This window comes from Molothrus ater, chromosome 3 (genome assembly GCF_012460135.2).
Source record: "Molothrus ater isolate BHLD 08-10-18 breed brown headed cowbird chromosome 3, BPBGC_Mater_1.1, whole genome shotgun sequence".
In the NCBI taxonomy this organism is placed as follows: Eukaryota; Metazoa; Chordata; class Aves; order Passeriformes; family Icteridae; genus Molothrus; species Molothrus ater.
The window spans coordinates 64,340,239-64,359,656 of NC_050480.2; the positions used below are offsets into that span (position 1 = coordinate 64,340,239).

Sequence of the window (19,418 nt, forward strand, 5' to 3'; positions counted from 1 at the left end):
ATGTTGGAGGGATGCTGATTAAACATATCTGTTTTCTTCATTGTATGGAATAGTTTTGTTGTCAACAATATTCCTGAACTAGACAAGTCAGTATTTCATAGGACAGTGCTCTAGACCAGAGGCTGCAAGCAATCAGAATAAATACATACCCTCTTCACTGCTGGGTTTCCAATCTACTGCTATAGGCCAGGGCAGTTTTCTACAAAGACTTTGCATCCTTTTTCTTGCCCTTTCCTGCAAGTGGTTGAATAATCCTATGTGAAATGAGAAGCTTTGTGACTTTTTTTGTTGCAACTCAGAAAGTGGGGCTTTGTTTTTCCAAAATCACAAAATCACAGAGTCATTAAGTTTGGAAAAGACCTCAAAGATCATCAACTCCAGCCTATGACTGATCACCACCTTGTCAACTAGACCATGGCACTAAGTGCCATGTCCAGTCAATTCGTGAACACCTTCAGGGATGATGACTCCACCACTTCACTGGGCAGCCACTTTTTCAGTGAAGAAATTCTTCTTCATGTCCAACCTGAACCTCTCCTGGCACAGCTTGAGGCTATGTCCTCCTGTCCTGTAAAATCCGGTAATATTGCTTGGTAACCAAAGCACATCAGGAGATTTCCAGGCTGCTGAATTTTGTATGTTGGGTGTGGCATAACTATAAACTCCTGGTTACTTTAAGTTCCTCCCTTTCTTTTTTCAAAGTGGTGTGTGTTCAAATTTTTTATCTCCCCCACTACCCCTGCCCACCACTTGGATCTTTAAGCTCATATTTCAATTTGTCAGTCATATGCAGCTCTTATTCAGGCCCAAATTATTTCCTGGCTGGTATTTCTGAAATCTCTGCTACTTAAAAGGCATCACCTTTTCCACATTCCTTCTTGTCACCTTCCACTCAGCTCTTGCTCTAGTCACATCTTGGCTCCTCTAAGTGATCATATCCTTCCCTTATTGTGAGCATCTCCATCCTCTTCATCAGACAGCAGACAAATAATCAGAGAATATTCTGAATTGAAAGGAACCCACAAGGTTAATCAAATCCAATTCTTAAGTGAATGGCCTGTGTGGGGATTAAACCCACAACTTTGGTGTTTTTAGCACCATGCTCTTACCAACTGAGCTAATCTCAGGGTCATGTTGCTCTCACCTGGGTAATTACCAGCCTTTGCTAGCTGGGCACAAATACTTGGGATCAATATGGTCCTGTATCCTTAGTGAGACAGGGACATATTTCAGCTGAGTTCCTTGTTGCAGTTGTTTGGATTTGATAGACCCAAACACAGTTTGCTGTCTTGCACATAGATGCCCAGTTGCTCGCTTTTAAGGACTACATATGATTAGGATTTTTTTAATAGTAACTTAGCACACATAGGTTAAGCACCTTGTTAATTTAGAACTTATTTTGGTGCATGGGAGAATAAGGTTTTTTAAGGTTTTTTCCTGCTGGGTATAAGCTAGTGGAAGATCTGTGGTCCTTCCTCCCAGTTACAGAAGAACTTAGGACGTGAAGCAGCAGTTACTCAGGAGCTGACTAGAAATAGCTCAGTGACAAACCAAAGTTAGAATGCTTCTGCTGCTGCCTTACCCAAAAGGAGTGCATTTCGACTACTAGAGTAAAAATAATCTCTCCCCACATCTACAAGCACATGCTAGGACATAATGGTTAAGAGTGGAAAATGGCTGTTTCAGTTGGTATGGCTGCCATCACTGCTAACTTGGATTCATATTCTTGTTTATACACAGGAACAAAACATACATTCATGTCACATGTTATTTTGCTCTCTTAAAATATGAATTAAGCACAAGTGTTGCTTTCCAGCATTCAAAAGTGTTAGTATATTGTACAATCCTGCAATGCAATATTTATTTCTGAAAAGTAGTGTTAGTTTTCACTATTTAAGGATCTAGCTGTACACAGAGATTTATTTGTGGCAATGTTGGTTGGTGCCTTTTGGTATCCAGATCACTGTCTGTCTAGTTGCTGTTCTCTGACTGAAAAATGCTGTACATATAATAAATATTAATACAATAATTGTGTACATTGTTTAGCTCTTATGGTCTTTCAAGATAAGATGGGCTCTTTATAGGATAAAACCACAAAAGTTTTTAAAAGCTTTGGAATCCTTTTCCCTATCCAATTTAATTCAACCATAATGTTCACCATACCTTTCTCCAGCTTGGTGTGCAAGCTTAGCACGAGGACAACTATCCTGGCAGCAACAAACCCTAAAGGCCATTATGACCCCAATGAGTCTGTCTCTGTCAACATAGCTCTTGGCAGTCCCCTGCTGAGCAGATTTGACCTGGTTTTAGTATTGTTAGATACAAAGAATGAGGAATGGGACCACATAATTTCATCCTTCATCTTGCAAAATAAAGGTAAGAGTAGTCTTTTTAAATCAGAAGGTTGGGTTGGGGTTTTTGTGGGGTGGTTTTTTTTTTGGTTGGTTGGTTTCTGGTTTTGTTGCTTGTTTGGAGTTTTTTTGGTTTGTTTTTTATTATTATTATTATTTTTCTCCATTTTTTAGTTTGCTGTTCTTGAATCTTTCAAATTAATCAGTGTTTATATTTTTGTCATGGTGGTTTTCTGCTGTATGGTTGTTCTTCAAGTAGATCACTAATTAATTAAGAGGGGTGAGCTGAGAACCCTCTACTTTTACTCTGGGATCATTTATAAGAGATTTCAGCCCAGGCTGCTCAGTAAGTGGATTGTTTCCATCTCAGACCTTTACGGTGTTTGATCTGCAGATCCTACATGCCTTGCAATTGTACTTTCTATTAATCAGAAACTTGATTCAGGCAGAATAGCTCAGAGATGCATGTGCTGCAGGGCTCAAAGAATGAGCAATAGCATTCCCCTTGTGGAGTTTGTGCTCTGGAATGAGGGAATGCAGTGTGATTTGATTCTGACCAGCCCCTTCCCCATCCACATCATGGAACATGGCTTCAATCCCCTTTACAGAAGAAGTGGTTAGAGGGAGCTTCTTCAGCTAATTTCCTTTCCCTTCCAAAATATTTGGAAAAATGTTCAGAATATGCCAGGTAGCTCTTGGCTCCAAAAGAGTAGGTAAAACAGCCAGAGGATGTGCATACACTCATGTAGCATCTTTCATTTTAAGGAGTTCCTGAGCACTTGGCACTGCCTGTACCATGTGGTGGCCAGTGAGGCTGACAGCAGTTCTCTAGAAATTACTGGAGGCTTTACTGTGGATTATGATATGGGAGGGATTGGATGGTGTGTAAAATTCTGCACTGGAATTTGACCAAGTCCTTGAGGACTGGTGTACAGACAGCCAGTGTGCCCCAAAAGTACAGTAATGTGTCTTTCTTAGTCAGCTGTCTGTTTAGCAGGAGTTCTCAGGAAGAAGCTTGATGTCTGTTGTTATAGAATTACTGACAAGGGTGTTGTAATGCAGACTGCCCAAGCAAATCAGAGAAGCTGTGGAGCATGGAAAGGATGAAGACCTACTTCTGCCTTATAAAATGCATACAGCCAAAATTGTCTGATGAGAGCAACCTGATCCTTGTTCGCTACTATCAGATGCAGCGTCAGAGTGACTGCAGGAACGCTGCCCGCACCACCATCCGCCTGCTGGAGAGCCTGATACGCCTTGCAGAAGGTAAGGCCTTGGCATTTCTATTTTTAAGCTAACAATTAACCTTTATGAAAGGAATAGAACAGTATAATTATAGCCAGTAAGCAGAGTAGCAGCTTTTCCATGGAGGTAGGGATAGGTGGTTTAGGTGATTCTTGTATGATTTTGTTTTATCCTTCTCATCTAAAGAGCCTCGGGGTTGGAGATTTTGTGTGAGAAAGGGTGGTACATTTAGACTACCAAAGCCAGTTTTAATTCTGACATTCTCATGTATATAATAAATATTAAAACCTCTAGAAAAAGTCACATTTAAGAGAAAAATCTCAGAAATTTTGTGTCTTTATGAGAGGCAATCTCAGGATTTACTTGGCTCCATTTGAGTCAAATATTTGCTCCTACTCTGAAATTATTATAACAAGATAAGCTTATTTTTAAAGTATTAATAATTCTAAAATTAATATCACAAAAAATATAACATATTTTTTGTTTCCTGAAGTATTAGTAGTCAAGCCCATATTTTGTCATACAATTCAAAAATTTCCAACTCTGAGTTCAGAGTTGGAAATTATTTCATTTACAAGAAAGAACTCAAAGGAAGCAGTAAGTCTCTGCTTATTTTATTTTATAAAATGGTTTTATTTTATAAAATAGCATCTCAATATTTTCAGGATGAATTTAAAAAATGTACTGTATTTTGTATAGCAAGCATAAATGCAGTGTAGCACCTCCTACTTTAGATGTCTGCATTTTGTTCTCTATTTTGAGGGAAAGACATTCTCCATTTAAATGAAAGACATCCCTAACTTTTCAAGATTCACATATAATTTGCCCATTCAGTGTTTCTTCCCTTCTTATCAGTTCATGAGATTGGGGCTTTTAGTAGGATTTTGTTCTTTCAAAGTATTAATTACATGGTATTAACTAACCTGTCTTTCTATTGCTGAATAAGAACTGAGTGTGCTTCCATGACCAATTAGGAAAAAGGCTTCATGTGGTAAATTATTTGCATTATATCTATTTACAAAAATCATTTTTATTTTGCTGAATGAAGAAAGAGAAGGAAGAAAAAAATAAAGCTATTGTAGAGAAAAGTATTTTAGATAATACCAAATCTCTGACACAGACCAGGAAGAGGAATAAATTTTTTATGACCTGTGATGAAAATTAGACCTTATTTTTTATTCTGTGGTGATCACATGTGTCTGTGTAGAGAAGGATGTTTCATATCACGCCTGTTGTGATATCCAGCACTTTACATTTTTTAACTGCAGAATTTTAAGCGTCTTTATTCTGTCACTGTAACTGCAATTTGAAAATTACACCCCATTGAAAAACTAATCCTTCCAGTTTTTGTTGAAATTGACATTGAAATCAAAATCATTGTATTTATTTTTAAGTTATGCCCATGCATGATTGTTTGAGGGCTGAAGAAATTTGAATATCTTGTTCCTTCTAGTAAAAAAAACCAAAGAATTGTTTTTTGACTTTGGTAACACTTGCTCCCATTTATTTTTGATAGCTCATGCCCGGTTGATGTTTAGGGATACTGTGACTTTGGAAGATGCTGTAACTGTAGTGTCAGTGATGGAATCTTCTATGCAGGTAAGGTTTCCTGAAGACATTGCCATTGCTGCAATACCACATTTAAGGGATTCAGTTTTACATGTAGACATGTGCCAGCTCCTTTCTTCTCTTTGGAAAGGATTTTATGGATTCATGCAAAGTAGGCAATCAGAGACCTTGGCAAGTCTTTTTTAGTCCATCTTGATTATTAAAATCCTTAACAGAGATTATACTGAAAAACCTGGATTAGGATAAAGGCCTGCTACCCTTTTTATAGACTATGCAGTCTAAGTGAAGTTTTGGCATACTGTTGGCTTTTGGTATCTACATTTTAAAGACATTTTGAGACAGAAAGTGTGTGTATATCACCGTGTTTAATAGCCTCTGACAGGTTTTTCTTCCACAATGTTATATTGTCACTCATTAATTAGGTATGAGAGAACCAAATCATTCTTTGGAGCTAGTTCAAACAGTTTCCTAGACTTACAATTTATTTTGCCATTAAATAATTTTAAACTATTTTGGTAGTATTAGTAAAACTCAGAACACGTAGAAGACAAATTTTATTCTTAGAAGCCTTAAAATTCCAAAACTTTGGTTGGTCTGTAACTCCTGCATTCCAGTTATCACATGGATTTATGTAAAGTTTCTGTGCAAAAAGGCATTGAAAAAATGTGAAGGGTTAGATTTTAGTTTACTGTAATATTGTTATTAGGATGTTGAAAAAGCAGCACACTTAGAATTAGTAAAAGAAATGTGAATCTGAAAAAGGGTTTTTTTGTAGTAGAAATATGGTAAATAATATAGACACTATTACTTCAGACAGAATATTTTTAAGATAAATAAATCTTCAGGCTTTGAAGTAGGAAAAAAATTACCATAAGCAGATTATCCAAAGTTTTATGTATGGGGGTTTTTAGCACATCTGAAATGTTTGTGTTTGACTCTGTCAGAGATGGTGTTCTGCTACTACCACTACTCAGCTGACTGGTGTGACCCAAAATGGCATTTCCTATGTTCTGTATAGGTTGATTTGAATATTTTAAAATTGAAACAGTTTTACAGAGCACCTGTTAGTTCAATAGGCCTGAAAGACCTTTGTGGAAGTAGATATGCTCCTTTTTTTTGAGACAAAGCTCTTCAGGATAGATGCACAAGTCACATATGGCGGGTAGGCACTTGTGATCTCCCTTGTCCTTTCAGTGAGGGTTGAGAGACTAATTGCAGTTTGTGCCACAGATAATCTATTGCACAACATTGCAAATGGAATTTATCTCAAAAATACTACAGGGCCTGACCTTACTAAGTAGGAAAATTATTTCACTGTCTGCTGCACTTCATCTTGCACTGTTTTGAAGAACTCAGCTTTTCAATGACAGCACTGCATCAAAGTTAAATATGAAGCTGTTGAAACTGCAGAAGATACCACATTAGTCTTCATTAGCTGTAATTAAACCTGTAATTAACTAGATGGTAAATTGATGGGATGGTGGTTTTAAATTAATATGGTTTTGAATATTAGAACTCTGCAATACTGACTTTTTTTTTTTTGTAACGGATCAAAAAGTGAAACCTATGTATATAATAATAATAATAATAATAATAATAATAATAATAATAATAATGATGATGATGATGATGAATGTATCCCCTGTGTGTCTCTCTACATGATCAGCACAAGTAAATGTAAAAGAATTGTTTTAACTGTGGGTCACCATTTCATTTTTATACAGGCCTGCCCTCAAGGGCTGCAGGTTGACCTGGCCAGGGTCAACCCACTACATTGTGTAAAAGGTTTTGTCTAATAAGAGTCAGTGAGAAATTTCCCTGAATTATGACTGCAGAAGACTACCTGGGAGTACTTGGTATGCTTACCATCTTTGCTCCACTCTTAGCTTCTTATGAGCAAGTAGGCAAACGTGTTCATTTTTGCTAGGAAAGTGCAAATTTGAGATTTGCTATTTAAGGTCAGATTTTACTTTCCTCCTGATAAGTATGAATAATCACTCAAGTAGTTTATTTTTGAAGGAAGTGGTTTATTTGTTTTATTTTAAAAAGATAGAAGTAGCATGCAAATCCTATTTTCAGAAACAGATTCCTTCTCTAGAAAAAATAAAAAACCACAACATTTTGTACAGATACATCCTTTGTTTGCTGATTAATTGTCAGTCTCTAGAATGAAGTTGTAAATGAGGAAGTGCCAGTATCATTCTGGAAGGACTGGCTGCCACCTTTTAGCTCAGCAAACTCCCTCTTTGACACTGTCTTTGCAACTTCTAAAATAAGTCATGTTCTTGCCAGTATAAAATGGAAGTTCACAGTTCTTCTGTGACTGAGTATTTCTTGTGAGCTCTCTTGAGAAGGAAGACTGTCACATTTTCATCATCAACCAACTTCATTGGAGTTTTTTGTTTTGTTTTGCCCTCTAATTCACCTTTATATTTCTCTTTCCTACTTTGTTTTTGTGACCATGTTCCAAACCCCCCTGGCTTGATTATTTCTTTCCCTCATTTTCTTTTGCTAGCATCATCTCCCTTCTTCTCTTGGCCATGTTTCCATCTTTGGTTTATTCTCTTTCCAATCCCTCTTCTTTTATTCCTTTTTATAATTTGTCTTTCCATTCCTAGGCATTTTACACCTTTCCTTTCCACTAACTTTCCTTGTAATGCTTTCTCTGTTTAAGATCCTCTGCCCTCAATTTGCAGTGGTTTTGTCATATGGTTTCCCTACTCTACTCAAAATATCATCTCAAAATCTCAGAGGGGCAAGTATCTCAGAGACATGAGCTGCAGCACAGGAATTAAGCTTCACAGCTGTCTTAAATTCACTTAGAATTTCACATGCACACACAGTATTTAAAAGAAGCTCCTTGTGATGGCCAAGCAAAGGACTGAAATGTCAGTGAGGGCAAGACATTATTGTAGCCCATGGCTGTATATCTCAGGATATACAACCACATAGTCCTCTTTTTTTCCACTGGGTCCCTAGGTCAGATGTTGACAGTACCCAGTCTAAAAGCAACTATCTTTTGTCAGTGTTTTGCTCAATAATTTATTTATTACCTTCTGTTGTAAAGGTAATATTCTCAATTTCTTAAAGTAATTTTCTTTGGAATTCATCTCCAGTGGCCTTGAATATTTCAGAAATACCAATTCACCTATCTTAACACAGTCCTTGCAAAGTGATGGGATGGTGCTACTCCTCTGATCTGGAGCTGAGTTATGTACAGTCCAGAAAAAATTGTCCACTAGATCATACCCCTGAGAGATGGTTGGGGTCCCAGTTTCAGAGCAGCAGCACTTGGAGTGTTTGAGCACGTTTCCTGTTGTCCGCAATTTCCTTCTGTGCACATGCCATGTCAGGATCCCACTTAAAGATTTATTTTCTTTCCTTTCTTGACTGGCTCTTTCTGAATCACAAGAACTGGAACATAGCATCAGAGGTGGAATCTGGTCCTCCTTGTCTGCTTTTTATTGTTCTAACCAAGAGACCGAGTCTCTGCCTCATTCCCTATGAACCTTCCTGAAGCAAATACAACAGAGGGGTTCTGCTGGAGCCTTTTCCATGCCAGAGACTGGTGCTTCTATGTGGAACAAATCTATCATGTTTCTGAAGTGATGGCTGAAAAAAACCCCAAGTGGTAACCTCAGTGGGATGCATTAAAGGTTGCATGGACAGCCTTAATTTTAGCATGTTGTAGTCTTAGAGAGCTTTAATTAGCCACAGAGTGATGGTTTTCAGTGTATTTTTTTAATATAATATTTTAACATTGCAAAATGGCAGAACCAGAAATGACCACAATTGAAGACATGTAATCCATGTGATGCCATAGGTAGCAATTTCTGGATCTAGAGACTTCATTGACTTTTGCTATTGTGCCCATGGCACTTGATACACATCTTGTTCATCAGTTGTACTGAGCTTTATAGATTAGACGGGAGTGGTAAATGCTAACTAATCTGTGGCAAAATAGAGGGTTTGTGGTGTGAGGTGTTATTTTCCAAGAGCAATTAACTACAGAGCTATTCTAGATTATTTTTTGTGGAACAAATCACTGAGCAGATGCTCTTTTCCCAGTAAAAATGAACTTCATTTTTATAAGGTACAGTAAAAACTGTCCCAGATTAGAATCAATTACAATTCACTGGAATTATTCACAAATAGTAAGTTACTCTTAAAATGCTATCCCGAAATATTTCTGCCTAATAGTTTACACTGTGTTGACAAGTCTTAATATCCAGGTCTTTTCCTTTAAGAAATTAGGAAAACCTAATTAAAACTTCTAGCAGTCAGAACTTCTTCAGTTAAAAAAATTCCTCACATAGGCACAATTTTTACAGGATATTTTACACAATTTTTACTTTAAGAAATTAGGAAAACCTAATTAAAACTTCTAGCAGTCAGAACTTCTTCAGTTAAAAAAATTCCTCACATAGGCACAATTTTTACAAGATATTTGGAAAATATCTTCAATCTTAATTTTCATTTTCAGTCATGATGTTCTCAAGCTTTAGGTGGACTTCCCATTCCATGTGTCAATAGAAATAAACAAGTATGAGTAAACTGCAGGCTTGATCATGTAATTGCTTTATGTTTATGACAATTTTGACCATGTGATCAGATCTAATAGGATTATTTGTGTGGATACAGTTAGCAAATATTTTCTTCCTTAAGCTTTAAAAAATCTAAGGGAGAATTTCAGATAACATGTCTCTGTTGTTTAAATTTGGTGTTTAATAATAAAGGTAATTTCCTATTTTTTTTTTAATCTCCTTGGTGCCATAGGGGGGTGCACTTCTTGGAGGCATCAATGCCTTACACACTTCATTTCCAGAAAATCCAATGGAGCAATACCGAACACAGTGTGAAATCATACTGGAGCGGCTGGAGCTGAGAGATCTTCTGCACAAAGAGCTACAGAGACTTGACAGGTTGTAATACACAAAGTAACAAACTAATTCAGAACGGAAACAGAATTTGTTTCACAATAATATCTGCAAGGGACTCCTTTAGAGGACATGGATAATCAGGGAGATTGTTTTAAAGTCCATTCACTGATCATCACAAAATCACTTTTGCCTCTGAGTTATAGAATTTACAAATATTTTAATGATTTCCCAACTCATATCTCAATGTTATGCTCAGATAAGTTTCAAAAGTGCTTCTTAGAGTCAAAATACTAGATTATGTAGCTGAGCAAATAATTTTATATAACTTTTTCTACTTGTTTGGTAAAATACAGCAGATCTGCTTCGTGATTTTTTAATCCACCTTTTGTATTGGGCTTGTCAGGATCCTTCCCTTTCTGTTAATGGAAAATGTAAGCCTGAATCAAACTTCTGTTCTTTTGGGTGATTTTTGTTTTTTACGTGCTGTACTTTTCACTGTTGCATCTCTATTTTTCAGCTCACTGCAATAACCTTTGGGAAACCTATTTGTTGGTATTAATAGAAAAATTTTATTGAAATCTTTTAAATTTTAACCTCAGAGAAAAACCCTAGCAGTGGAAGGAAATAAAACTAAAAAAAATCAAACAAAAACCCCACATTTTCTTCCTCAAATGAGATTAAGCTTTAAAGAAACTTGTTTTTCCTTACTGTTAAAGGAAGATAAAAGATTAATTTTGTTAAAATTAATGGAAACAGCTGGCAGAATTCACTTTGAATATTTTTGAGACTTATTTTGTAAATTATAGTAATGATGTATTAAATAACCACAGAGTCAACAGAAACAGATGAAAGTGAGATATCTTCAACAGACAGACAAAAGCTAGCTTTAAAACAGAGATAATTTATAGGGGTCATAGAAATGCAGGATGGGATGGGAGATCAAATACAAAGAGAGAATCAAGGCTGTGTTTGACCTTCCTGGCAGGAGCTCTCATTATCTGCTCTGAAGCTTTCTAATGATGAGGATTTTCTGTTGCCATTCTATAGTCTCTTCCATGATTGCTCCATCCAATGCCCATAAAGATTTTCCCAATATCCCACCAAATGGCCTCTGCTGCAAATTAAGCTGATTTCTTCTTCTCTCAAGCAGCCTAGGGAATGCTAAATTAATGTCCTCTTTAAAACAACCCATTCTGTATTGCAAGATTTATTCCATGCGTTCCCCCTAAACTATATTTCAAGAAAACAAGCATGTGTCATATATCTCATTCCTTCCTGATGAGTCATATAATTTCTGCCACTTTCCATTTTAAAATTTAAGAATATACAGGTTAGTAAACAATTATAGTAATTATTCTAAATATGTCTATACATGTCTACATAGTGTTATATCTCTCCCAGAGCAGAGAAACTGTTTAGCAAAAACCAGATTGCTGTCTGCCTTGGAAAATACATGTTTAGGTACAATAGACAGAACATCAGCTATTCTGAGATTGGAGAGAACCCTCACTCAAGCACCTCTGTTGTTTTGGAGGGCCCTGATAATACTGATAGCCACAGACAGTGATAAATAAGTTTTATAAGTGATTTGAGATGCTTTTATTCTTTCACGTTTTTGACAAGTTGAGTATATAGTGATTATGAGAGAAACCCAAAAACAACCACTGTTTCAAGTAATACCCAGGTTTTCCATTCTAGTAACTCATGTGAGACTTTACCTGGCTCAGGATAAGATTGAATTAGGCTCCTGTTCTAGAAGATAGACTTACAGAATGTGTAAAACCTGTAAGGGACTCTAGCAATGATTGTAAGTAGTGCAAAGCTGTTTGTGTCATTTTTATTTTTTTCTGTTTGGTTTCCCAAGGAAATGTAGTTTAGGTTTAGGTTGCTTTCTCTGTCCATCTGCCTGCCTTCTATTGGGGACACTAAATTCTGCCACTTTCTCTCAAAGGTGCTGAAAGATCACAGCTTGCAACACCAGCTTTCAGAGCTGTATGTGAAACTTAATAATACATTTTGTGACCTACATTATTTGTAGCTTTCCACCAGTCATGCATGTTATGTATCACTAATGCAATGAAGAAAGAAAAAGGAAGAAAATTAATTTGCTATTGGTTTGGGTTTTTTTTTTATTGTATAGATTGCAAAAGGAAAATTCATTCCAGCAGCAGCCTGAAGAAACAAATTTCAGTACTACCACAAGGTGCTCAAATGAGGGTGCATTTGGGCAGTCGAAGCAAAGGTCTCAGTCAGAACCTTCAAGTCAAGAAGGGGATAACTCTGGGCCACACACACCTTTACTTGAAGGCAGCTGTGAAGGGAATATTCATCTAGAACCCTTGTGCAACCCAGCACATGCTAGTAACAAAAATACAAGCAGCCTGGCATGGTTTGACTGCATGGAAGAGAACAGCATCGATGCTGAAGAAAATTTCAGAGGAAGTCTCATGTGCCCAAGATATCTCCAAATAATTTGTCTTCAAAAACTTCACGTTCTGAAGAAAGCTCTGCTTCAATACCAAGGAAGCAGAATGGAATAAGAGAGTCACCAGCAGCTGTGGATCTGCATGCTCCTCTGAACCAAAAGGACAAAGTTTCCAAGTTAAGGAGGAAAAAGACTGAAGAACACAACTGTTCTTCCTCAGAAGATAATATTGCAGAGCCAGCACCAAGTGCTAGTGTGCAGGATTCAGTTATTAGACAACATGCGTCTAGAAGCTGGAAGAGGCTGCACAGGGAGAAGTCATATGGATTCTTTACAAGTACACAGGACCCTGAGGCAAAGGCCCTTCCTTCTGTATTACCTGCCTCTGGCCTGGCAGATCTCTCAAGTGATGCAGATTCTGTGCTAGGAGAAGAGAACAGCACATCAGTAGCAGCAAAAAGTACAGCAGTTTCCATAAGAAAAAGAAGTAAAGATCAAGTAGTGAAGGAAACAAAGGTCGTGAGTTCCCATGAGCAAGAAAGTGGAAGTCCCCCAGCTGCTAAATTAGCTAAATTTTCTTTCAGACCAAGGACAAAGCTTGGTCATTCTTCAGAGAAGACAAATGAAGAATTTTCTCATTTACCAAGTGAGACTATTTTTAAGCCAGGACAGCAGGTCCAGGGAGAGCAGCTTCCAGAAGAATGCTGCCCACCTGAGAAAAGCAAGATGACACTGACTCGCTTAAGAAAATGTAGTTTGGAAAAAGGATCAATTGATAATAAAGGGGCAGAAGAGCAGCAGAGTCGGGCCTTAGGGACAGAGACCAGAGAAAGTGCAGCAATATGCTCTGATGTCAGTTTTGATGCTGTGCCACCTCCACCCACTGAGAAGAAAAGGGAGGCAGAGGAGAAGCTGGGTGGTCCAAGCACAGGGAAGGTGCGCTCCAGCACATTAGCTAAGCTCTCCACCTTCTCCTTTGTATCACGTCCTGAGGCAAAATCAGAAACCTCACCTGCTGTTAAGAATGACACCAGCAAGGAAAACCACAGCCCATCACTGCAGGTGCATGTGAGCAATCCTAGCAAAAGGAAGAGTTTTGCATTTGGAAATTCTAGTACAGCCAGCGTGGTCACAAAGACATCTCTCTTCTCCATAGCAGAGCTGGATGATGCTACATTAGATTTTGATTGGGATAAAGAGGTTAGGAAAAATCCAAGCACATAAAATTTCTATCCTCCCAATTATTTAACATGCAGTTCTTCTGAATCTTCACTCTTCTATCACTTGTTCACTCTTCTATCCATGGTTTTCAAAACATTTAATAGAACCATCCTGGACCTGTGAACATCTTTCTTTAAGGGCCATATATTTTACGTAAGCAAGAACTGTGTGTGCTGCAGGCCTGATTTGACTTTTAGTTTTCTCAACTCTTCCCAAGACTGTTTATCTCAGTTCACTGTTTTGATTGAACTGATGAACCCTAAAGACTTGTATAGCTATGTTTGTGTGTCCAGAGTGAGTGATCTTGCAGAAGAGCAGTCTTAATTGTCCTTCCAAGTGACTGTGCCACTTTAGAAAAATTATGGCACTCAAGCTATGTCGTTATATTTTGTTCATCTGTATGTGCAATTTGTCTCAGCATATTTGTGTCATAATGCCTCAGCATTACCAATATTGTGATCTATCATCATGCTATGGTAAATGTTTCTGTATTATGAATATCATGACAACTTTGCTTCATCTTTGATTTGTCACACAGTTGATGTTGAAAACACAGATTGAGAGCTTTTGGTTTCTGATTTTTACTTTCTGTTTTAAATACACTGGTTTAGATATCTGTGTCTCTATTCTAGGTCATTTTATCAAAACTCATCTCTGTAATAAACACACAGTTCCCCACTGCAGAGACAATGAATTTCAGGTGATTGAATGGGAGTTGTCAGTAACCAGGGTAACTTTAATGCAGGCATTAAGCCCTGGCGGATAAACTACACTTCAAACCTAGCAGCACAGTGAAGAGCTTCCCTAGTGTAGCTGGGTTCTGAGTCAGATAATGTTTACTTGGATATTTTAATTATTATTAGAGTTTTACTGCGTCTGATCTGTAGTTTGTCTTCTGTAGCATGCTGCACCTTGTGCCATACATTTGTCTGATGGGAAGTTAATCTACTAATGCATTCCATCTTTACAGAGAAAGGTAAGCCTTAATTTTCTTCTAGTGACTTGCTTGGTGTGTTTCTTCTGTGTTTGAATTCTCTGCAGAATATTCTTGTTATAACCTGCAAGGTAAACAGAGAATGGAGGGGTTGCTTACTGCACAGTAAATCCCTTGGGAGACTTGCTAGCAGAAAGACCTGATTCTCTCTTGATTTGCTTAGAAGTAGCTCATTTGAAACCAAGTGAGTTAAAATACTGCAGAATTTCAGAGAATTGAGGGAGTGTGAGGCCCAAGTACATGAGAGTGGTACAGTAAAATTATGAGAACACTAAGGGTAGTGTTGGCTTACTGTTCAGAGTTCAGCAGAATGACAGAAACATTGCTGTCCAGACTGATTGTGTGGTAGTTCTTCCACTGAAAATGTGCCATCGACCAAAACAAATGAATTCATCCATCACCCTCCCAAAGCACAGAGCCACCCTATCATGTTCCTCCTCATACCTATGCCAGGGTGAGGTTGATGTGCACCCATGACCTATAGCCCATGAAAATCAGACTTATCCTATGGGCTGCTGTGTCTGCCCTGAAAGAGGGGTCAAGGATTCAGGACCCATGAACATTTGTGATGGTCTTCCTACTTGAACATTTTGCATCAGCCGCTTGCACGGTGATCTCTTTTGCAGTCAGAAATCCTCTTTCCTAGTTTTTAGGTTTGATGGATGTTACTGGCTGGCCAGTGCAGAATAGCTACTATCTTTACTAGCCAAGCTTCCAACCCTAAAAATTATATGTTTGAGCACATTAGGACAAGTTTGATAATGCCCTGGAGACTTTCTAGACTTTCTGGAAAGAGCATGGTTGGGTCACTATCTGCCACTTAGATATGTTTTTTAGGCAGCTAAATCCAAACATAGACTGTAGAATTTAGGTAGAGTGAATTTCTCATTTTTGATAGTGACTCAATGGTGATTAGTTTTTGTGGGATAATATGCTAGATAGTGTATCAGTAAAAAAGAAACTTTTCAGGCTCCCCTGATTAGAAGTAATTAGCATACTACTTTAGGAAATGGAACTGTGATTCTTTGCTGGGCAGAGGTTTTTGAGATTTCCCATTTAGAAGCAAAGAAAAGGAGGCACAGGAACATTCCACTGAGCTTGCAGAAAGGCCCATCTTCTCTACTGTTGGAGGAAAAGTACTGCTGCCTTTCCAAACTGTCTGCAAACAGGTCATATTCACCCACGTGTGAGGGATAAGCTACCAAAGAATAAATTTGGAAAAGCAGATACTGCTGAGATTGTTCTTTACCAGACCAGTTGAAATACTGCTGTTGTGGTATTGCTTCTGATTCATAGCATGAATTCAGAGCATCCAAGATAAATGAGGAGCTCACAATAATAAGAAAATTATACCTGCTGTTGATTTACTCCCTCACTGTTGCCATTGCTACAGAATCCATCAGTGCTTTCACAGGGAACGTTGCTAACTTCTTTCCTTTCCCGTTATAAACCAACTTCCCCCACAAATAATCACAAGTTTTAATGTTTTGGAGTGCTACAATAGCCCAATGAAGGGAGAATTTAAAGCACTATGGCAGTAGCAGTCTGCTGGGCTAACCTAGAGATGAATTTTCTTTTTGAATGCTTTGTGCAGTCAAGGGGCAGATGAGTCACTTCCTGTCAGCCTGTCTTCCTGGGCACACACTGAGCCATTATCTGTTTTATCACTTGCCTCTCTGAGTCTATGGTCTATCAAATCAATTACTATACTTAATAAAATACTCTAGTATTTTATTAAGCTGTGTTCATGGAAGGAGAGTATACATGCCTGGTCATGCAATGTCAGTGCAGCTCCCTCCAAAGCTCCCCTGGGAGGTACTGCCCATCCTATTTAAGGGACTTCTGGAGCAGATACCTAGTTCTTAGGCTTGTAAAACAGCCCAGAATAGAATCACTTGCCATGTAAACATCTTACAAAAACAGCCTTCAGTTCTTTCTAGCAGTATGAAAATTTTAAACATGCCACAAAAAATATGGCAGAAGTTGAACTGAAAAGGGAGTGTGTGCCATGTGGCTGAGCTCCTCTGCTAACATGTTCTTGTGCTGACCTCCAGCCAGTCTTATTCCCCTTCGTATGATGCTTTTTATTCTAAACAGCTGGCAAGCAGAAGAAAACCCTACATGGCTGAGTTTTCTTGTTGTTCATGTTTTTCTTAAGTGGTCTGAATGTTGTGATTCTTGTTGGCTACACGAGTTAATGAGCTAAATATCATAACGTGATGTGCACCAGATTACAAAACCAAGTGAGCTAAAGACAAAGCAAAGTCAAACTGAACTGAAACTTCTGATTAGTGGATTCCATGTGAAGAGATGTCCCAAGTGAGGATATATAATATCCCATTCTAGAGAGAATGTATTTATTGATGGGAAGATGAGGGAGATCGAGTATTAAGTGCTCTGTATTTCATGTGAATGAGGCAATAGCTTCATTAATAATGAATAATAATTATGTCATCTCCCTTAGGTATCTGGTGTGCCTTTTCTTATCAATACTTTTCTTCCTGTTAGACAGAAGAATATTAATAGTTCCAAGGAATAACACTGTCCTTTACTTAATAAGGAGCACAGCTATTTTAGAAAAGAGTAAAAATGTGGTTTTTGTCAAGTTTGACTATTCTGAGCCAATATGTACAATTACAATTATGCACATAATATTTCTATATGTATCATTGCATAACTACATACACAATATATGCATAACAAGGGCATATTGTTTAAAAATTAGGTGTTATTGTACAAATAAGATGTATTGTGCAATGCCATTTAGGAAGAGAGGTACTTTGGAGCAGTGACTTTTCAATCAGTAACATTTCTTAATTTGAACTCAGTAGTCATGAGAGAGTTAGCATGTGTAAAAGGCAAGGAAAGAAGTATGTGTCATCACAGTCCCTAACAGAAAAGCTCATGCAAGCCTGCATGACCATGATCACTCACAAGGTGTTGGCACCTTCTGAATAGCAGGTACCAAGTTCCAAATCATCCTGTTACTGCTGTCAACATTATTCCAACTCCATTCTCCCTGGCAACTGAAAGCAGGGGTGAAGAACAGTGGGAGCTGCAAGTTCCCTGATGTAGTCATCTTCTGTGTTCAGCAGCATCCTTATGTTGCTTATCTTCATTGCCAGATCCTAGGTGAGTGCACCACATTTTTCCAGAAATGTTGTCTTTCTCTGGAAAGGTTTTCTTTTTCCATTCAAGGCACCTACTCACCACAACCCACTGTTCATCTGTCAGAACAAAACATCACAAGGAAGAAAAGAAACACTTCTGTAGCTTGAACATGAGAGAGGCAGTCAGCAACTTGAGCAGCTGCACCTGCAGCTCTGCTTCTAGTCCATCTCAGTGGTCTGGAAGCACAGCTCCACTTGAAGGAATCATGCAGCTTCACCAGCTTCACTCCCACTCAACACTACCAGGACAGCAGCTTTACTCCATTCCCACTTTCATGGGATGAGGAGGTGTAAAAATGTCCTTGAATGCAAAGGTCTGTGTGCTTTACAGCTATGATTTTTAAGAGGTTCTTTTGGATCACAGATTGACCTCAGAAACATTTGTAGTCAGAGTTAGAATGAGTCTGAGTTTGTAGTCAGAGTCAGAGTTAAACTTTCCCCTGAATTTCCCTACAGAATTTTTGGTAAAAAATACTTTTTACAGCATCTGGCTTATAGTTTCTGAATATTTATGTCTGACGTCTCTGCTATACTCTATAGCTAGTGATTAGCAGCGTCACTGAAAGATCTTTTCCTAGTTTAAATAAATAACAAAGACCCAAGCCAAAATTATTTTAAATACACCATAAAATGTTGGAAAGGTTGAAAACTTTAAAGTCACTAGTGTGTTATTCCAGTTTTTGCTTGAATAAGAAAGAATATTTCCTGTGACCTCAGTGGGATAATTTTCTTATAACCTTCACAAGATTCAGCTCAGCACCATGTACTTTTGGGTCCATTACCCAGCTGTCAAAATTCAGAACTAAGTACCTTTCTAATCTTTTGAAAGAATCCTTTTCTTCAAGAAAACTGGCATTGAAAATATTCCACGTTCTCTCAATGAACATAGAGAAAATAGAAAGGTTTTTTTTTCCTATATTAGCAATTAAAGAAATGTAAATTGAGCTGTTAAAAAGTAGAAAGTTTAAGTTCCATCTCTAATCACCTCTCAGTGTCACTGAAATGATGATATAATCTAATAAAATCATTAGATTTGAAATTACCTTATTCTGTTAAGTGTTACCTTGATTTAATCAGCCGTTCTTGTAATTACATTATTGCTCTCCCATTAGTATTTTGTCAGCCTTATTGAGAGCTATATACCTCCATGTTAACATTTTTTTTTGTAGGATACAGTTGATATGCAGACCTCAGGCTGGTTGGAATTTATGGCAGCTTAACTGTGAAACCAGTGTGGTTTAGCTACAGGAAAACGGGAAGAAAATTTGTACAATCTATTTTCAGACACCATTCAGAAAAAAAAATGGATATAATGAAATTTTACCTTTTAAAATGAAGGACCCTGAGCTCTCTTTAAAGGTAATGAAGACAGTGAAAGCTGAGCAATACCTTGGACAAGGCCTGTTCCTGATGTCTGAGTTCTCTTTGTTGTTTGGCTGGTTTTTAAATGGGTGCACATGAAATCCCGTGGGATTGTGTTGTGTGGCACAGTGAGCTGTCTTAGAACAGCAAACTCTCAGCTGAAACCCTTTAGTGCCATTTACATACATGACAGCAGGAAAT

At 37.8% G+C, this 19,418-nt stretch overlaps 1 protein-coding gene across 1 annotated transcript in view; it reads left to right on the forward strand.

The window, feature by feature from the left end:
• Positions 1–14,305, forward strand: part of MCM9 (minichromosome maintenance 9 homologous recombination repair factor) — a 48,134-nt gene extending 33,829 nt beyond the window's left edge. The window contains 6 exon segments of the mRNA XM_036379946.1: positions 2,174–2,376; positions 3,414–3,617; positions 5,113–5,195; positions 9,942–10,087; positions 12,186–12,475; positions 12,478–14,305. Of these exon segments, the coding sequence (XP_036235839.1) occupies positions 2,174–2,376; positions 3,414–3,617; positions 5,113–5,195; positions 9,942–10,087; positions 12,186–12,475; positions 12,478–13,694 (2,143 nt within the window). The 3' untranslated portion in view covers positions 13,695–14,305.
• The last annotated feature ends 5,113 nt before the right edge of the window (positions 14,306–19,418 follow it).